This window comes from Styela clava, chromosome 8 (assembly GCF_964204865.1).
Source record: "Styela clava chromosome 8, kaStyClav1.hap1.2, whole genome shotgun sequence".
Taxonomy (NCBI): domain Eukaryota; kingdom Metazoa; phylum Chordata; class Ascidiacea; order Stolidobranchia; family Styelidae; genus Styela; species Styela clava.
In genome coordinates, this window is record NC_135257.1 from 16,551,906 (window position 1) to 16,569,339 (window position 17,434).

At 32.2% G+C, this 17,434-nt stretch overlaps 4 protein-coding genes across 4 annotated transcripts in view; 1 reads left to right on the forward strand and 3 right to left on the reverse strand.

The window, feature by feature from the left end:
* LOC120345336 (AP-3 complex subunit beta-1-like) overlaps positions 1 to 17,434 on the forward strand; it is a 36,956-nt gene that overhangs the window by 3,227 nt on the left and 16,295 nt on the right. The window contains exons 6-9 of the mRNA XM_039414751.2: positions 71 to 253; positions 995 to 1,147; positions 1,999 to 2,151; positions 16,062 to 16,196. Coding sequence (XP_039270685.2) covers positions 71 to 253; positions 995 to 1,147; positions 1,999 to 2,151; positions 16,062 to 16,196 — 624 coding nt within the window. The remainder of the gene's footprint in view (positions 1 to 70; positions 254 to 994; positions 1,148 to 1,998; positions 2,152 to 16,061; positions 16,197 to 17,434) is intronic.
* LOC120345344 (uncharacterized) lies at positions 3,735 to 7,810 on the reverse strand. Its single transcript, XM_078115091.1, has 5 exons — positions 6,565 to 7,810; positions 6,020 to 6,082; positions 5,133 to 5,319; positions 4,602 to 4,712; positions 3,735 to 4,035 (listed from the first exon to the last, which is right to left on the reverse strand). The coding sequence occupies exons 1-5, from the start codon at positions 6,757 to 6,759 to the stop codon at positions 3,833 to 3,835; spliced, it is 759 nt and encodes a 252-aa protein (XP_077971217.1). The 5' UTR covers positions 6,760 to 7,810; the 3' UTR covers positions 3,735 to 3,832.
* Positions 7,868 to 10,721, reverse strand: LOC120345343 (uncharacterized). Its single transcript, XM_078115092.1, has 5 exons — positions 10,459 to 10,721; positions 9,764 to 9,934; positions 9,537 to 9,681; positions 9,001 to 9,141; positions 7,868 to 8,369 (listed from the first exon to the last, which is right to left on the reverse strand). Exons 1-5 carry the CDS (start codon positions 10,483 to 10,485, stop codon positions 8,164 to 8,166), a joined length of 690 nt encoding a protein of 229 aa, XP_077971218.1. The 5' UTR covers positions 10,486 to 10,721; the 3' UTR covers positions 7,868 to 8,163.
* LOC120345347 (uncharacterized) lies at positions 11,548 to 16,086 on the reverse strand. Its single transcript, XM_039414763.2, has 5 exons — positions 15,959 to 16,086; positions 15,072 to 15,185; positions 14,126 to 14,309; positions 13,179 to 13,334; positions 11,548 to 12,736 (listed from the first exon to the last, which is right to left on the reverse strand). The coding sequence occupies exons 1-5, from the start codon at positions 15,962 to 15,964 to the stop codon at positions 12,558 to 12,560; spliced, it is 639 nt and encodes a 212-aa protein (XP_039270697.2). The 5' UTR covers positions 15,965 to 16,086; the 3' UTR covers positions 11,548 to 12,557.

The following is a 17,434-nucleotide window of genomic DNA, read 5'->3' on the forward strand; positions in this document are numbered from 1 at the left end:
ATTTCTAGTTATGATGCTGTTGTCTTTTTTTTTATATTCACTGAAGTTTCAAATGTTTTATATTTTTTAGCTCGTAGCTGGGAGCGTAGTGATGGCATTTCAAGAACTTTGCCCGGATCGCATTGATCTCATGCACAAGCATTATCGAAAATTATGTGGACTACTGGTTGATGTCGATGAATGGGGACAAATTACTATTATAGATATGCTCACTAAATATGCAAGAACTCAATTTCTTGATCCTAATAAAGGAGTGAGTAATATTGTTTTATTTGGGGTGGTTTTCATAAGTTTTAAAAGGAATAAAAATTATTTTTGAATATTGATAATGATGCCGGACGCATTTTAGTCTACCTGACTACCTGATATCTAAGCTGAGATAGAAATTTTCAAATCGGATTATGTATTTTACTTCTAATGGGGGGCAACTGAAGGGAATATAATATGACGAAAATTGAAAAAGTTGACAAAGTATTCTCAATGCATAATTAACAAGTTTTTGTGGTCAACATTTTCATCAACCAGGGGTCTGAAATCGTTTTTCAAGGGGCTGTAAGTCTTGCGAGAACTTTCCTGCTCCACACAGAGGCTTCCAAGAAAATATATTGATAATCGTCAGATATGAGCTCTTCAGTATTGTCTATACCAAGCTGCTTGACCATTGCATTTTAGACTTATTCATTTATACTTGTAGCTTTTTCATAGAAAAATGTACAAATGTTTACTTTAAACTACCGGTAGTTCTTTTTATCCTCCTATATATTAAATCATATAAGCTTTGAAAGAAATTTCCTGATTCCGAACTTTTCATATCTTTCAATTATTAAAATTTCACTGCGACTCTTCAGGGATATTATTTTTTATAAATCTAGTATCTGATGACTTAATACTTTTGCAAATTGCAATGTTTCAATTTGGAGTAAAAAGTAAATACAATTTATTGGAATTTCACAGGAAGAAAGTTTGCTAATTTCGAATAATTTTATTACTACAGGAAGCTGATATGGAAATTGCAAATAGACCTTTTTATGAAGATGAAGAGGAGATAGAAGAGAAGCATGATACAAAGCCTAAATATGTGATGGATGAAGATCACCAACTTCTTCTTAGATGTGCAAAACCTTTGCTGCAGAGTAGAAATGCATCTGTAAGTATTTGCTTTTGTCATTAGTTCCATGGAGATATCTGCGGTTGACGCTCCAGAAGTGTATGTACCAATATGGAGGTAACTAATTGTATTCGCCTATTTTACATCAAGTTGTGTAAAGGGACGGAAGCGTATGGGTAGGGGGTATGTTCACTTGGCTAACACAGACAGTTCCCGAACTGGTAATGGAACTAAAAAAGTAAAATCTGAATAAAATTATGACCTAACCCACTATGGGAGTACCCTGCGGTTTACATCTACAATTTACTATATTTTTAATTTGTTTTGTTCCTCTCCTTCAAGAACTTTTCATGCCCAGTTATTTAATGAAACTTGGAAACCAAAATGCCTAAAACCAATTATTTATAATCTCATGGTATAAAATGTTTTCTAAAAAGTAGTATATGGGGGCATGTTATTGTTGGAGCCTGACAAATTTGTATCTCGGATGACTATTACATAAATGAAGAACTTGTTCATCCAAGAGAGCTCTCTTTCAGTGTACTCCCTGACAAGAAATTTTTACGGAAAAAGGTTTTTTGAAGAATTTCAGTTGTGTGAAATTGACTATTGCATTGCTGTTTTCTTGATTATATTCATTGGATTGCTTCAAGTCTCTTGTCCTTTGACATCTACTGGTGCATGAATGTTTTCAGTGCCTTGGTATTTTAAACTTTGCTCAGAGCTGAGTCTCTTCGAATTAGTGTGTGTGTCCTTTCTTTGAACAAATGATCTTAATAAAGACATTTTGTAATAGTCAAAATTCAATATGGAACAAATTTCAGATGCTTTATTTTGAATCTATTCGAAGACATGCAACAGTCTATGATAAATTGAATTTCTAATTCTAGGTTGTGATGGCCGTTGCTCAGATGTTTTATCATATTGCACCAAGATCAGAGTTAGTTTATGTCGCAAAACCTCTTATTCGTCTACTGAGAGGACATCGAGAGGTTCAAGCTGTTGTGCTGCAGAATATTGCAACAATGACTTTGAAGAAAAAGGTAAGTTTTATGAGAGTTCAGAAAGTAGTATAAATTTGATTAATGGGAAATAACAATTTTGAAGGGTTTCAAAAGTTTGATGGTGGAAAGGAGCCATACATTCAGAACTGAATCAAATAATGAATGCATCTGAGAATTGTTATATTCAATATAGCCTAATCTTGCTTTTAAGAAATATTTAAAGTATTTCCATTAGAAAATTTGTCAATTGTAGCATTGGACATCTGAATATATTTGATGTGCCCTATATGAAAATATTATTTCAGAATGGTGAATTATGAAATTTCAGCCATCCCTGCCATATGACTTCCATAATATAGAATACCTTATTGAAAGCAGCATTGTGAATCTATTGGGGTACAGTATCAATCATAGAACCATGCCTTGTTATGTACCTATAAAATATTAATATTGGAAAGGATTTACATCTAAGGAGAGTAAAGAGTAAGATGATATCTTGGCTTAATCATATTGATCTGGTGATGTTTTAATAAAAGTAAAATATGAAAATTTTTATAAAGAACTAAAAGTTTATTATCAATGTGTTACTGTGTTCGCTTGCTGGGCGATCATTTCATGTATGTTGACAATTTTTTCAGTTATATGATTTTTGAAAATTAGATACATGAATTGTGAGGTGACCGTACATTTGAACCCACGTACATTTGAACCCATGTGTATATCCACGGGTTCAATCTATATGCGGGTGCTAAAACCCATGGGTTAGGGTTAGTGTGGGTTCAACTATCCGAAAAACAAAAAAAATTTCATAGGTGCAATAGCATACAGGTGCAATTGCCATGGGTTCAAATGTACGTGGGTTCAAATGTAATGGAACCGAATTGTGATAGTGAAATAGTATGTACTGGTAGGTTACTTGGCAATCATCTTAATCGTATGCAAGGGTTAGTTATGTATTTAATAAGATGCAATTCAGATAGCCTTTTTTGTGGAAAGCTATCAGACTGCCATATAGTCAGCAAGTCTGACTTTTAGATCAGCTGCACAAGATGTGCACTGCCAATTTTGATCACTAGGTGTCACTATTGAGTCATATAATCTCTGGTTTATTTTTGTTGCTGTTACTAGTGAGACAGCAGTAAAGTGACAAGTCCCTTGGTATTGGTGAAATGTACTATTCTACCATCTGCTGTCTCTAACGATTATTATATACTCCCTAACTGTTTGTAACATGTGGTATGCAATGTAATGTCACATTCTGAATATACACTTGAGATGCTTCAGGTGTAAGAATAGGTTGAAGCTAGGATCAAAACTTGCTATTTATTTGTTTCCGTATTCTCATGATGTATTTGTGTTGGAATAATGCAGTTGCGGGAAAGCTGTATTTTCCTTCTGATGAAAAAATAGGATTTTTGTCTATTGCATCAACAGACACTATGACTTTGTGGTGGTGGCCTCTGCTGCTCTTATACCTGTTTATTAACTCTAGAGAGAAAGCAGCAAATTTGTGATGCTTTTGAACAATCAGCAAAGTTTCTCTACTCATTACTCTCTCACTATTGAAATAATAAACCACCTCTGAATTATTACCCAATTTAAACATCACATAGAAGTGTTGGTTCTACAGCATAATAATTTATTTTGCTATTAATAGCAATAACTAGGATAATGAAGGATCAAATCGTGATCTGATCATTCCATAACGAACAAAACATGGTTATGTCAGGATCGGCATATGTAAGGCACAATCCATAGCTATCTTGACTTTTCTTATACGCACAACGTCGTTTATTGGGTCTCCATCTCCGTCGTCTATGTAGATTGGTGTGTCTACAGCTATTTTCACTTGTTCACAATTCATTCCTGACATTGATAAAGTCAAGCAATTCATTTTATAGAATGTCTGGAACAATTGACTGTCTGAAATTCAAAAATTGCAAAAGTGTTGTATTAAACTGACCTGATAATAAATTTTTTTGGTACACAACTTTGAGACAACAACCAGTCCATATTAACTAATTGATTATATATATACATGTGGGTGGGTAGGGCTTTTCATTTCTAATCTTGTATTCGAATCGAATAGTTGATTATTTGAATCAGTTCAAACAAAAATTTTGAATAGTCGCCATATTTTTTGTTGTTTGTAATAGGTCGAGGTGACTTAGTCAATTTTTTTTAGGAAGCCATAGTTTTAAAATGCAGTGCTAACATATGATTTTTTCTTTCAAATGAGTTATTGAGAAAACATGTTTGAAAACATGTTTCTCTTTGTGTATGAAGATTGAACTGTCTGAGTAACAGATTCTATTTTTTTCAAGTAATTTATGTGTCTGGAGGTTTCATAGCAATAAAAAAAGGCACAAACAATTTTTTGTATTCAAGATTCAGTTCGAAAAAAATATTAATTCTGTAATTGAGCTAGGGTTAAAAAAAGCTAGACAAGATGTTACATAAATAAGTTTCTGTATTTTCGATTCACTTACCTATATCGTGGAAGAGTTCTACTATATTTCCGTTCATGTCTTCTGCTTCCAATGTCTCTACAGGATGTTCTTCCTCAAATCCTTGGCATGGATTACCATGTGTACCTGTTCCTACAAATTATAAAATTATCTTATTTGTTATAAGGTCATCGCACAATGATTTTTTTGTGGTATGAGGACTATTTATAATAAAAATACAACGTTAATCATTTAATTCTTTCAATGTTCACTTTGAATCTGAGTAACATTTAACAGGGCTATGTAGTCCTGTAGAGTTTTGTTATCAATGTCTGAGTTAAAAAAATTTCAGACTTCTTATGATGATAATCAAGGTCAAAAATTCTGATAGGCACTCAAAAAAATCATTAAATTGACTAAGAATTCTCAATACACAATTAAATCTAAGTTTTTCGCGTTCAACTTCTGATTTTTTCGGAGTTCAGAGTTAGAGTCATAGTCAAAATTTTTGTCATTCTGGAATCGCAACCAAGTTCGTTTTTTGAATGATCTGTAGTTTGGAGCTTGACTAACCAGCGAATCTTTTAGAACGTGATCCTCTACTCCATTGCTGTCTTCTTTTTTGTTTCTCATTACACAAATATTGATTAATGTATGTTGGTATTATACTGGGCTTCCAAGCTGGGTGTAGGGTGTAATAGCAGGAACGTAGATGCCTATATTTTTCTTCGTGACATGTATATGCATTCACAGGACCAGTCTGTAAAACAGAAATGCATTGAAATATAAAAACACTATGTGTTAGTATCATTATCATGAATAGCCTAACTAGGAATGTCGTTATCTCGTAAGTTTTGTTTTCAAAATTTTCTCCTGCAGTGCTTTAAATCTTTTTAAAAAAACTATGCGAACTTGAGAAATACATGAACACAGGGGTTCAATGAATGACTACGGTACCGGTAGCGTATGTGACTTTAACTAGAATCTGTTATCTGATCGTTTGAAAAGCTTCATACCAAACTCGCAATTGTGCAAATTCAATTTTGAAGGCCAGATTGTTTTAAAATATCGTCACTAGTTCGAGAACTAGCAATTAACATCAACTATATGCTGACACCTCGATCTCGTAACAAAAGTTATCAATTTAAAGTGTATACATACAGCATATAAAATAGCTTAGCGTCTGTGACTTAAATAATAACAGCAAAATTTGGGGTGTAACATCGAGTCCCACACGACGTTTGAGGGAATTTAAAAAAAAAATAAGGGTAATAGCCTCTGGTGGAAATTAGGAATTGATAGATTCATTTGTTCTAAATAACAACGGCACTTCTTGTCCAATGAAGAGAATTCCTCCGAAAAATAGTAATTTAAAATTCCTAATTTTTAGTGATTTTGAATTTCATTTCAACTGGATTTCATGCCATTGTTGTGACTTCTATATTCACGAAAGTACTTACCACTGGTGGATATTTAGGAGATCTCTTGGGCCATGGTGGTCTTCGTCTTAATTGTGATGAGATCTGTAACATAATATTATTTATTATAAATGTATTTATAGATTCGGATGTCGAAATTTCACACTTTTAATGGAGTCAAAGTTTTCTACTGACATTCTAAAATAGACTTGCATAAGCCAAAATATAAAAGGGCTCTGTAGTTGAGTCAAATTCAAACAACACAAGTATGAACTTGTCCCTGACAGAACAGCTCTGTTTTGAATGCAATATGAAAAAATATTTTTTGGTATAGACTGTCAAAAATGTATTCCTAATTTGGTTCTGTTTTTTAAAAATATTTTCCTGATAATTTCCCAGTTATAGTAATTGAAAGGTAAAATGAACATTATCCAATTATTTTTCTATTTTGTAAAATTATCACAATTTTGAATGGGTTTATTTGAAAACTACAATTAGAAAATATTTTAAATTTGGAAGAGCAGATAAATGTTATTCCAATTGATACTCTTATCATATTTCAAACAAATTGTGAAACCAAAACTTACCTCTGCGAGTGCCAATGCAGGAAATATGGTGCTTGGTTTGATTCCTGGTGTTAATCCCGTTTCGTCCGGATAATCATTTTGTGCCCTTACTTTACTGAAATATGATAGAAGGAGTAACACTGCCAAATTGGTTCTGGTTGTATTTCTCAATTGAAACATGTTACCAATTCTATGTGATAGACTAAAAAAATCCATAATGCTATGCTGGATTTTCTTCTGTTTGAAGATAAATTTCAAAAATATCTTTTAGTTATCAACCTGTGCTTCTCACTTAAAATATAAAAATAAAATTCATACTTTTGTTTTCTAACATCATCTCTATAATACTATACCACACACTGGCTTGTGTCCACTCTTTATATGGTTGGATTACTTTTATGCTCATAACGTTTGCGGTTCAAGCCTTTCATGCTGTAAAATAGCCCCAAGCTATTTATTTAAGGATTGTTTGAGCCTAAAAAATTTTTTCTAGTGGTGATATGAAGAAGTTATGTTTTTCAGAAGAAGACTAATAACGCTATGTCAATTTGACTCAATTTGAACCTGCTCAAAAATAAACCGCTGTCTTTTACGTCACACATCCTGTTGCATCAACACACTCTATGCCAGGATTTTTGTTGTACTTATACTGTCATGAATATTGAAAAGAAATCTTTGTTTCCCAAATTTAATAGAAGTTTAATGTCATTACCAAGTATTTCTCTGAAAATTCTTTTTCAGCAATGCAGCATTTATTGTGGTTGTATTGCTAAGTTAGTCATAATATGTTGTCTCCAAAATATGTTAAGATGTGTGCTGTATATACAATTTCACTGTAAATGATCTCTAGGAATTGCAGCTTAAAGTGGCTTTTGCACAAGACAATGGAATTTTAATATCTAAGGTTTATCGGGATAAGGAAACTTTTTTCCAATTTGACAAGTGATGAAATCAAATACGCAAAAATAAAATATTTAACAGAATTTTGAGAATTACAGAGAAATTTTTCGATATCAAGATATGATATATTTTTTCCGCATTCGGCAAGAGATGTCATGCTTCTTAGATTGTTATGGCTGTTTATAAATCAAACCCTATCTTGTCCATTGCTAACCGAAGGGGGGAATCAATGGTGCACATTTGAACAGGTTAATCACATATTATGTGGGTTCAAAACTACTTGGAATTTTATCATTAGCCCTCTTATGCATTCGATTTTACTATATAATTATTTTCACTGCGTCGGATTCCCTCACAGATTACGCAAAACAGATATTATTGAAGTTCCATTCTCAATGATCCTTACCCACTCAATCAGCACAAATTGACTAAACTAATCCTTTATTTTCGAAAAAATAGCACTTTATTAATAAGCTGCTGTTAAATTTGATGAGTTGTTATAGTTGATTATTATAATATATACAAGGAGGCCCATCTTTTACTATTCTTTTATATTTTTAAGAATTTATCAGTGTTTTATTATATACAAGAATATTGCCTTATGAGAATCTTTTACTATTCCATATATTATATTGAAATTAGACATTGAATTTTAAACAATTTGGTATGCTTTATTATCACTTCTTGGATGAAAGATCTCAATCAGACTTAGCCATTGGATTAATTCCAAGATATTCTGTTGACAGTCAGACAGCATGACAGGTCAACATCCACTGTTTTGGTGATATAATCATCATTGTTCAAGTCATCGTTGGCATACACGAGCAAATTCATCCGAACACAGAGTGCATTGCATGATAATCCAGCCCATCCAAAGTCTGAATCGTTGTCGCAATTTGTGTAGTAAACTTGAATGATGTCTTGAGCTGAAAAGATTAATTTTAAATTATGTTAGAAATAGTACATATTATGCAACATTGAATAAGATGCAATTACCGTTATTTAAATTAATTTATTTGTCAAATTTAGAAATTTTTGTAAGAAATTCTAAATTTTTAATATGAAATTTTTCATTATAGTTAAATTATGAAAAATTTGGGCGACATGAATTAAGAACTATGAATATTCAGATCCAATTTCATGCCAAACATTACCAATATCAGACTTTAGACCAGTGTTTCACCAACTTTCATTATTCGGGCCGCCCTTATAAAATCTTCAAGACCTGTGGTTATTCTATGAAAAAATACCTAATTAGGCTTCTACTGCGTTTCCATCAGTTATTTTATGTGCGACTCCTAATTAATAAATAAAAAACCATAAACGAACAAGAGGAATAAATATAGTGCAGTCGAAGAATTGAACAAATCGCAAGCAATTTACTTTACAATTTAAATTAATGTAGTTATCCTGAATGACACATGGCTCACTAGGAGGCCGAGGGTTCACTTTGAGAATCCCTGCCCTAGACTATGCAGTTGAAATTGGGGGAAAAAATTGAAAATGCTTAAAATTATTCAATTATCTGATAATATAATATTTGTATGAAATACTTACGAATGCAGTGATATAATGTCCAAATTTTATCAGGGTTGAATGAATCTCTCGCTGTTACCACTGTGATTGGGTTTGGTTGGCTTGCTGTACATTCAGGTAGTGGGGTCAATGATCTTTTCGTTCTTGTATGAGAATGCTGACCTATTTGGTATAAACCATTGGATTACTAAATAAAAATAAAAAGTGCTATACGACTATCTACTACGAGATATTCCAAAGGCTGCCTCCAGAATCAGATTTACAAATTTCTGTTGAAATTTTATGTTCGCTTCTTTATTTTAGAATGCTTGAACTTGAGATTTTGACTTTCGAAACTTTGACACCGGTTTCAACTTTGAGATTTGGTATAAATTTTAGTGTAAAATATTACTAATGTCATTTATTTTTAAAGAATAAAACATTTGGTACTATCTCTAATTAAAGTATGCCAATATCGAGATGTCTAGGTGACCTCGAAATGCTGTAATAATAAGGCAGTTGTGATATGTAGTTTTTTTATCATTTCAAAGTATGATATAAATTTATAATGATTTGACTTGTATTCGTCGGCCATCTGTTGTTATCAGATAACGGGCAACTGGGTAGTATTTCTCTTTGCATGTTCTGTATTGCTCTTGCACATGGTTTGAGTCTTCGTAGCTCACTGTATTGTCTGCATAAAGCCATAGTTAATGGCACATTCTGGAAAAAAAAGTATTTTAAAATTAAAATTGTTTGTTAGAATAGAAAGAGATCTTTGTGAATTGTTTTCAATGAAACTCACCAAAAATCCTTTCTTTTTAAAAAGCTTTTTGTCATATGGAGGTGGGTGCACTGGAACTTTAGTGCCTGGATAATAGTAAGGTGTTGATGGGCTGGGGGGATTGAAGTGGTATATCTTGTTCCCCGATGCCAATCCTACAGTAAAGCTGAGGAACATCAAAATTCGTATCATCTAAAATTAAAAAAAATTATTCAGCATTGTTTTTTTATACATCGCTCCATCATTCCTTTAGTTCCTAAGAAGGCACTGTGCAAACATCTACTGATATTTGGAGCTACTATTTTTGAAAGACGCAAAATTTTTCTGGTTCGGCATTGCACTTTTTATAACACTCTTGACATGAGGTGTCGAGGGGAGAACTTAAAACCTGAGATTTGTAGCATTTGATGTCAGCAAGTTAAGTTTATTAACGCTTTTACTGCTAGACCAGCAGGCCCACTAAGTTTGTAGCAAATTAGATTTATTAACGCAGTAAGTTAAAGAATTCTGGTTGATATAAATAACATTACCCCCATGTCATATATGGATAGTGTATGGTAATAAATTGTCAGAGAGGCATTTTTATGGTTAATTTTTAAATTCTATTAAGTTGCATGTTATACTTATTGATTATTGAAGAGTTCCATTTCTTACTTAGTTAGCCAGAATCACATTAATATTTCAACAACGGAAAAATTGAATTACGCCATACTTACCGTACTCCAATCTTGTCTCATTATCATAGATCTCTTTTGAATAACCAAATGACTTTGCCTCTGTTGAATTCTAATTTATTGACTAGTTCAGGTCATATATATATATCACTCTTGATCTTATCAGTATCTCGATTTTAATCCATATTTTTTTTCAAATTGGAATTTGTTCATGAAAATTTTTAGGTACTTTCACGTTCAAAAACATGCTAAATCTGAAAAAGGTTCTTTCTTGTTTTCGATTCGGTATTTATAACTTGCCCCGGGCATTGTTATATTAGCAATATTGCCGTGTCATACTGCATACTAGTCTCGCTGCGGGTTTTTATCCTCTTCACTAAAGAGCTAATACCTGTGACATTTGATTGGATTAGTAAGAGTATTTATTAAGACATAATTACAAATTTATAAAGTCTTTTTCTAAATAACAATCAGTTCTGGTTCAAAATACTCATCTTCCTACTTATTAAACAGCTTATTCAATTATTATTTAACTGGCAAGCAATGGTTAATTTCACTCTCATAAAAGACTTGGCTAACCATTGGATTCTATGTTAATAGTTTGTAACTCATGTCTCCTGTGTGTTATTCCCTTAAGTTAATATTGAACACAAAGTCTGATATTGTTTTATTCAATTCTTGATATTGTCAGGGTGATTGTTGTTGTTGAAATACTTTTGACTAACTAATTGACTAATCAATTTCAAACCTTCAGAGCCTAAGATGGAAAAGTCGCTGGAAGGTTATTGTGGGACCCAATATTTCACCCTAATTTTGGCCTGAACTTTTATTCTGGCACGCCAGCATATTTTTAGCAAACTCTGTGCTTTAAGTTTCAACTCTACCAGTACCGATACACGACCTTCACGTCCTGAGCATAGTTCTCTTGTTATCATTCATATGTATAAGCAAGAATTTAGGTCTCTTGCATGCTTGCATCCCGTGTACATATGAATCTTCCGCTACCATATTTTCATTACGTAATTGTAACAAATTGGGCTATTTAATTATATATTTAATGTCTTTACAATGCAAAATGTTATCTACAACAATGCTACATCTTGCATAATTTTACATTTTCTTATACTGCTGCAATAGTAATACATGTTTTTATTTTGCTAAATGAGAGCAATATATACAAAACAAAATAGTATACTGAGCACATATATGAGCACAAATTATCAAATGAATCATAGCTCAGTGGTGCAAATTTTCAACTTCAAAATCTATATTTGTAGTAAAAATAGATCCAAAAATAGCCAAAAAAAAACTGAATATAGATTAAATATAGTTTCTCAGTTAATGATTCAAAAACTCAACAAAATTTTTAAAAGAACTGATCTGGTAATTGAATAGGGTCAATCATTGTGATCATAATTATTGTGCCATTTAGCAACTACCAATTACCGGTATAATCCATAATCGCAAAAAGCAATATGTTTATTGATCATTTTAGCTTTCTGTCAAAGGAGGCTCGTATATGCTATAACTTTTTGTTATCAAGATTTGTTCTTCTCTGAGAGAGGGGTCTAAGTCGAATTTTTTTCTAACCCGGAGATTCTATTTATTCTTCAGAAATGACAGCAAGACGCCAATCTCCATTGATCAACACAATATTTTGCAAACCGCTACTTAGCTTAGAAATTTGGGTGCCTTTACATTTGACGTTGTCAGATAATATATCATATTGAAACATTATCAAATGACATTGTATGTATATATATATAATACAATTTTATTATATTTTCTGACTGGAACATGTTGAAGAGATAAGGTATTTCTAATAAATATACAAGAAGTATATATTAATGTGTACAATTAGGAAGAATAAAAGAGAAAGTTGCAAAAATTCAACGTAGGAATGATAAACGTTTTTGTTAATTTGTCTCTCACAATATTGTTCTTTTGCTACTTTAACGCAAACTACTAAAAGCATACAAATCTGAAATATACAATCCTTATTAAATGAAATTTTGTAACAATAATTCTGAAGTTATTTTAAAATCCTCATTTCATGTAGTAAATGCAAAGTTTTTGGTCTACTCTACTTCTGTGTTTTCTTCTGTGTAAACACTCTCTTGATATTTGTAGAGAAGTGTTTACTAACGCATCAGCACGCATGTGGCTGGAATCCATATATTTCTTACTTCAAGTGTGTAGGAGTCGGGTGGAAAAACTGCAGCCTTGTGCATAATGTGTTGTAATCTGCATTCATATCCTGTTGTTGATAACGCTGGTGTTATACATCCAAACAGATAGAATGTTTTGTAGAGATGATTGTCTATAGAAATTTAATTTATTAAATAAAATTTATAATAATATATAAATTAGGTACGGTTCAAAGGCACACATCATAAACAGAATTCAGGGAAATTTTAGAAAAATTCTGTGATATCATACGGGATTACTGATATCACTAACATTCTCATTTTTTGAATTTTTCATATAATGGTTTAGGAGAGAAAACTTGGTCCCGTAGTATATGTACCAAGTTCGGGTTAGGCCAAAATTTCATTACGATTTTCCTTATTTTAGTTCTATTTTGAGTTCGGGGACTGTCTGTGTTAGCCAAGTGATCACCTGTCCATAGCTGTCATTCCCTTTACACAACTTGTCGGTAAAAGTAGACGAACAAAGTTACCTCCATATTGGTACCAAACTTCTGGAGCGCCCAAAGAAGTCTAATGAAGAGCAATTCTCAACTTGAGTACTGAAATACTTACTGACGTCCTGGTACACTTCCACTTCATTACCATCAGTATCATTAGCATAAACGATAACACTTGACGCTGGTGAAGAAGCTGTACAGGGATTGTAAATAGAGCTTGAACGTTTTCTTCTTTTTTTTGTAACAGGCTCATTTTGATCTTCTTCTTTTACTAAAAAATTTAATAGTCAGAATAAAGATTTCTAATTATCATAAATTTACCGCTCATCTTTTGCTCTAAAATTTACCCTGCACAAGCGAACACTGTTATCTAACAATATGTGAGGAGCCATCATTTTTTGGGGGACCAATATCTTTTTACTCCGGAAGTGTGTATCTAATTTATTACACTTTAGGTGAGGTGGCGGGAATGGGATTTGAACACGAGAAATTTACTTTTTCCATCGTCTTGTTTTATGATAGATGAGCCGGAATAGAGATTATTAAGAGTTCCACCACATTCAACATTGGAATGCTTAATATGACTATTCAGACTAATTTTTTTTACCAAATAACAATGCACATTGGGTGCTTTTTAAACTCTATGTTGTGTAGTATTATGTAGAATTTCATCAAAAATTTAAGAATAATTTTGTCACCTTAATTAAATTTACTATCGGACGCAAGTATGAAAAATCTGTAAACAGTAAGCAAGTGTGCCTAGTAATTCAGAGTATTTAAATTACTTTCCACATAATATTGCCAACCTAACGTATATATAAGCTGATTGGTCTTATCAAAGGCAAAACTGTGTACACAACTAAATTAACTATGTTTCGTACACAGTTTTGCTGCTATATAACGAGAATAAAGAATGTGCTTTGAAGTCAAAATGTACATAATTAACAAAGCTTCATGCATCAATCTAGCAGGGAAATGTTTATACGGGTAGTATTTTGCGGTTCCCTTGATTGAATTAAAAAAAAATTTGTTTTTCAAACAGTATTATACTCATTATCTCACCATTTTCAGCTGCCAAAACTTCCTGAGTCAAATCTGTTAGTTCGCCACAGTTCTTGTTTTTGATATCTACACTTGCTGTTGCCACCATTTGTATTGTTTCATTGCAAGCTACTATGCAGCTTTTTAACCATGGGTGTTTTTCACATATATGATTCAAAGCTTTCAATTGAGTGCTGTTTTCAATCTAAAGAAAATTTATTTTGTTTGAAAACGTTAATAAAATGTCAACTTTCTTATATTTTATTGTTCAGAACAAGAATGCCAAAACCGAATAATATACTCAGGACGTGTGGCACAGGGCGGAGATAATAATTTTTTTTATCACCCTGAACCGTGTGTCCAGTGTAAAATACTTGTTATTATGCGGCCATCAGCGACGAGCCCCTAAATAAAGATATTGAAGAAGTAAATCCACAACTCAAATTTTTGACTCAAAATGATGAAGTGAATACTAACACTGAAAAACGATGTTAAAAAATAACAACGAAAAACACATTAAATTTTGTTTTATGAACCCCACGGACGATAAAAAAAAACAATGTGCTAGAATCTAGACACTGTAAACCGCCAAAAAACACATTACCGGTAAGTTAGGTTGAGAATTATGTTACGTGAGTTACCACTGAACACAATTAAAATAAGATGGCAAGACATTTTAAATGCTCGTATCGGTAATGGAATATATTTTTGCGGAACAGAGATATCCTTATCCACTGAAAAAGTCTGGTCTTTTAAGGAATGGCATAAATCGTGAGTCTAATATATCAGAAAATGAAATTTTGGACACTTACATATTTGTAATTGTTCTTAAACGTAAATTCCTTCATGTATAATAATATTTTTATGTACCGGATGCATTATAATTTGTGTAACATAATTTTGTAGCAATTATAATAGCACTGAGTTTTAGAATGATTTTTATAGTTGTTATGAAAGTTATATTTACATTAAATGAGTAGTTTTGCCTCTTCAGTTCGTCATCTTTTGCTTTTTTCTCTTCCAATGATTTACAGGTGATCATGCTCGTAGAGATTGTGATGATGAAAATAATCCAAACAATCTAAATTGAAAGAAAAAATCGTTGGAAAAAATATAGCAATTGGAATTTATTGTAATATGATATGTACAATATGTAGAAAATGCTATTTTTAACAAGAAAATATATTTACAAAATATTGAAGAAGTTAAATTTTACTGAACATGGTAGCGATGGCGTAGTGGATTAAGTCATTAGACTCAATTATGTCGGCTTTAAACATATTAGCTGACCTTATGATTGTTAATATAATTTTTTTCCATATTTAATTTATATATTACCGTTATATTAATTTAAAATTGTATACGCGTGCATACAGTAAAATATATGTAAATATATACATATATATATATATATACTTGATCAAAAAACTTCAAATTAAATTTATATGAAATATATATGTTTATGAATAGTATATAGCAGGAGTGTGAAACAGGCGGCCTGCATGCCACGACTCGGCCCACCAATCCATTCAGTGCGGCCCTTGTCAAAACTCAAGATTTTTCCCCATCGAGCATCAAATCATAATTCGACAGTTTATGATATAACTTATATATAAGATGATGACAACGAACTATGCACAAATACAAAATTTTAAATGTTCCACCAAAATGTTATTTCAATTAAAATTGTGCATTGTGAGAATTTTTTATTTTGTTGTGTACGTGGAAAAACTAATTTTTTTGTGTGGCTCAGCTAAATGTCGGAAGTTGGTTATATGGCCCACTGTCGAAAAATGTTGCACACCCCTGATAGAAAGCAAACATGAATTTGTTACAATCCAATAAATTTCTTACCTTCATTTTTATATCTTGTAATACCGTATTTGTCGAAGAAATATTCAAGTTTAATATAAATCTGAAAATATTAAAAATAATATATTTATTTTGTTTTTTACAGGGAATTTTTGAACCTTTCTTGAAGAGTTTCTATGTTAGATCAACCGATCCAACTCATGTCCGAATCCTGAAGCTTGAAGCATTAACTAACCTTGCTTCTGAAACGAACATTTCGACAATATTACGAGAATTCCAGGTAAATTTTGTAAATTGAATTCAAATCGTAAAAACCGAATGTTCCATAATTATAAAAATCATATTCATGCCGCTATATATTATATTTTTTTTATGCTCTTCAAGTATTCAAGGGCAATATATATCGCCTATTTCGAAGTATCGGCTAATCTTAATCCTCAAAACTTCTAAATTTTCTGTCCTACCCCTATCTTTCTATCTGCCTTATATATAATATTCCTGTCTGCAGAATTTTGATTTAGATATTTCGCGCTTCAGATGTCCCCTCGTTCGTTTTGGATCATTGACCAAGCGTCTGTTGACAAAATACCTCATTACTACATTTTGGAAACATCGTGCTCTTAAAAATACTGGTTTTAATTTATCATCTCTATTGTAGAAATGTAATATCAGTTTGGACTTTTAATTCTATCTATTTTCGTTTCATGATTTTTTTTCGATTTAAGAATGGTATTAGTCACACTTTATTTGGGGAAAAGTCATTGGATAAAAAGAAAGATGTTTGCTAGAAAATTCCGTCGTGCAGTTTACACCTCGCACGGCGAGTCATACCGTGCCTAACAGTGAAATAAACTTACTCCCACATAAAGGGTACCTAAAGATTCATCACACTAATGACTACTATTTTTTGACTTAAACTTTCAAAATATTTGAAATATTTGTTCTCCTGCAACCACTCACTGATTTACTGTTTTTAAATGTATACTGGTAGTGGCTGAAATTTGTCTCTTATGACCAATGTTCTTACTCAAGAGCCAGCACATGTACTTTCTGTATTGATATCTCATATTGTGGTATTTTTATATGCGTCATATTTTGCGTCATTCCTTTAAAATGTAATGCCTGTGTCATGAATGCCATTTTAATGGGGAGTAATATCTTTTATCACCCTTTAGCAAACACTACCTGATGTAACAATTGCAAAAAGTATGATATTAATCCTCCCTTTTGTTCCCATCTATTCATCACATTGCTACTTTCTCTCAGACAAGTTTATATTGCACCACATTTATTGTTATCATCACGTCGTTGATGGACTCCCACGCCTCTCTACCATCGTGATCTAAAACCCCATACCGGCCCTAAATCACGTTATACGACAAATCCGATCATCCGTCAGCCCATCTGTTCTACTCTATTTTTAATCACTCCATCTACAAGTTTACGCAACACTTATCTAGTGAGTTATGAATCTCATTCTATTCTTTCAGTTGACATATAATTACTGACACTGTGACA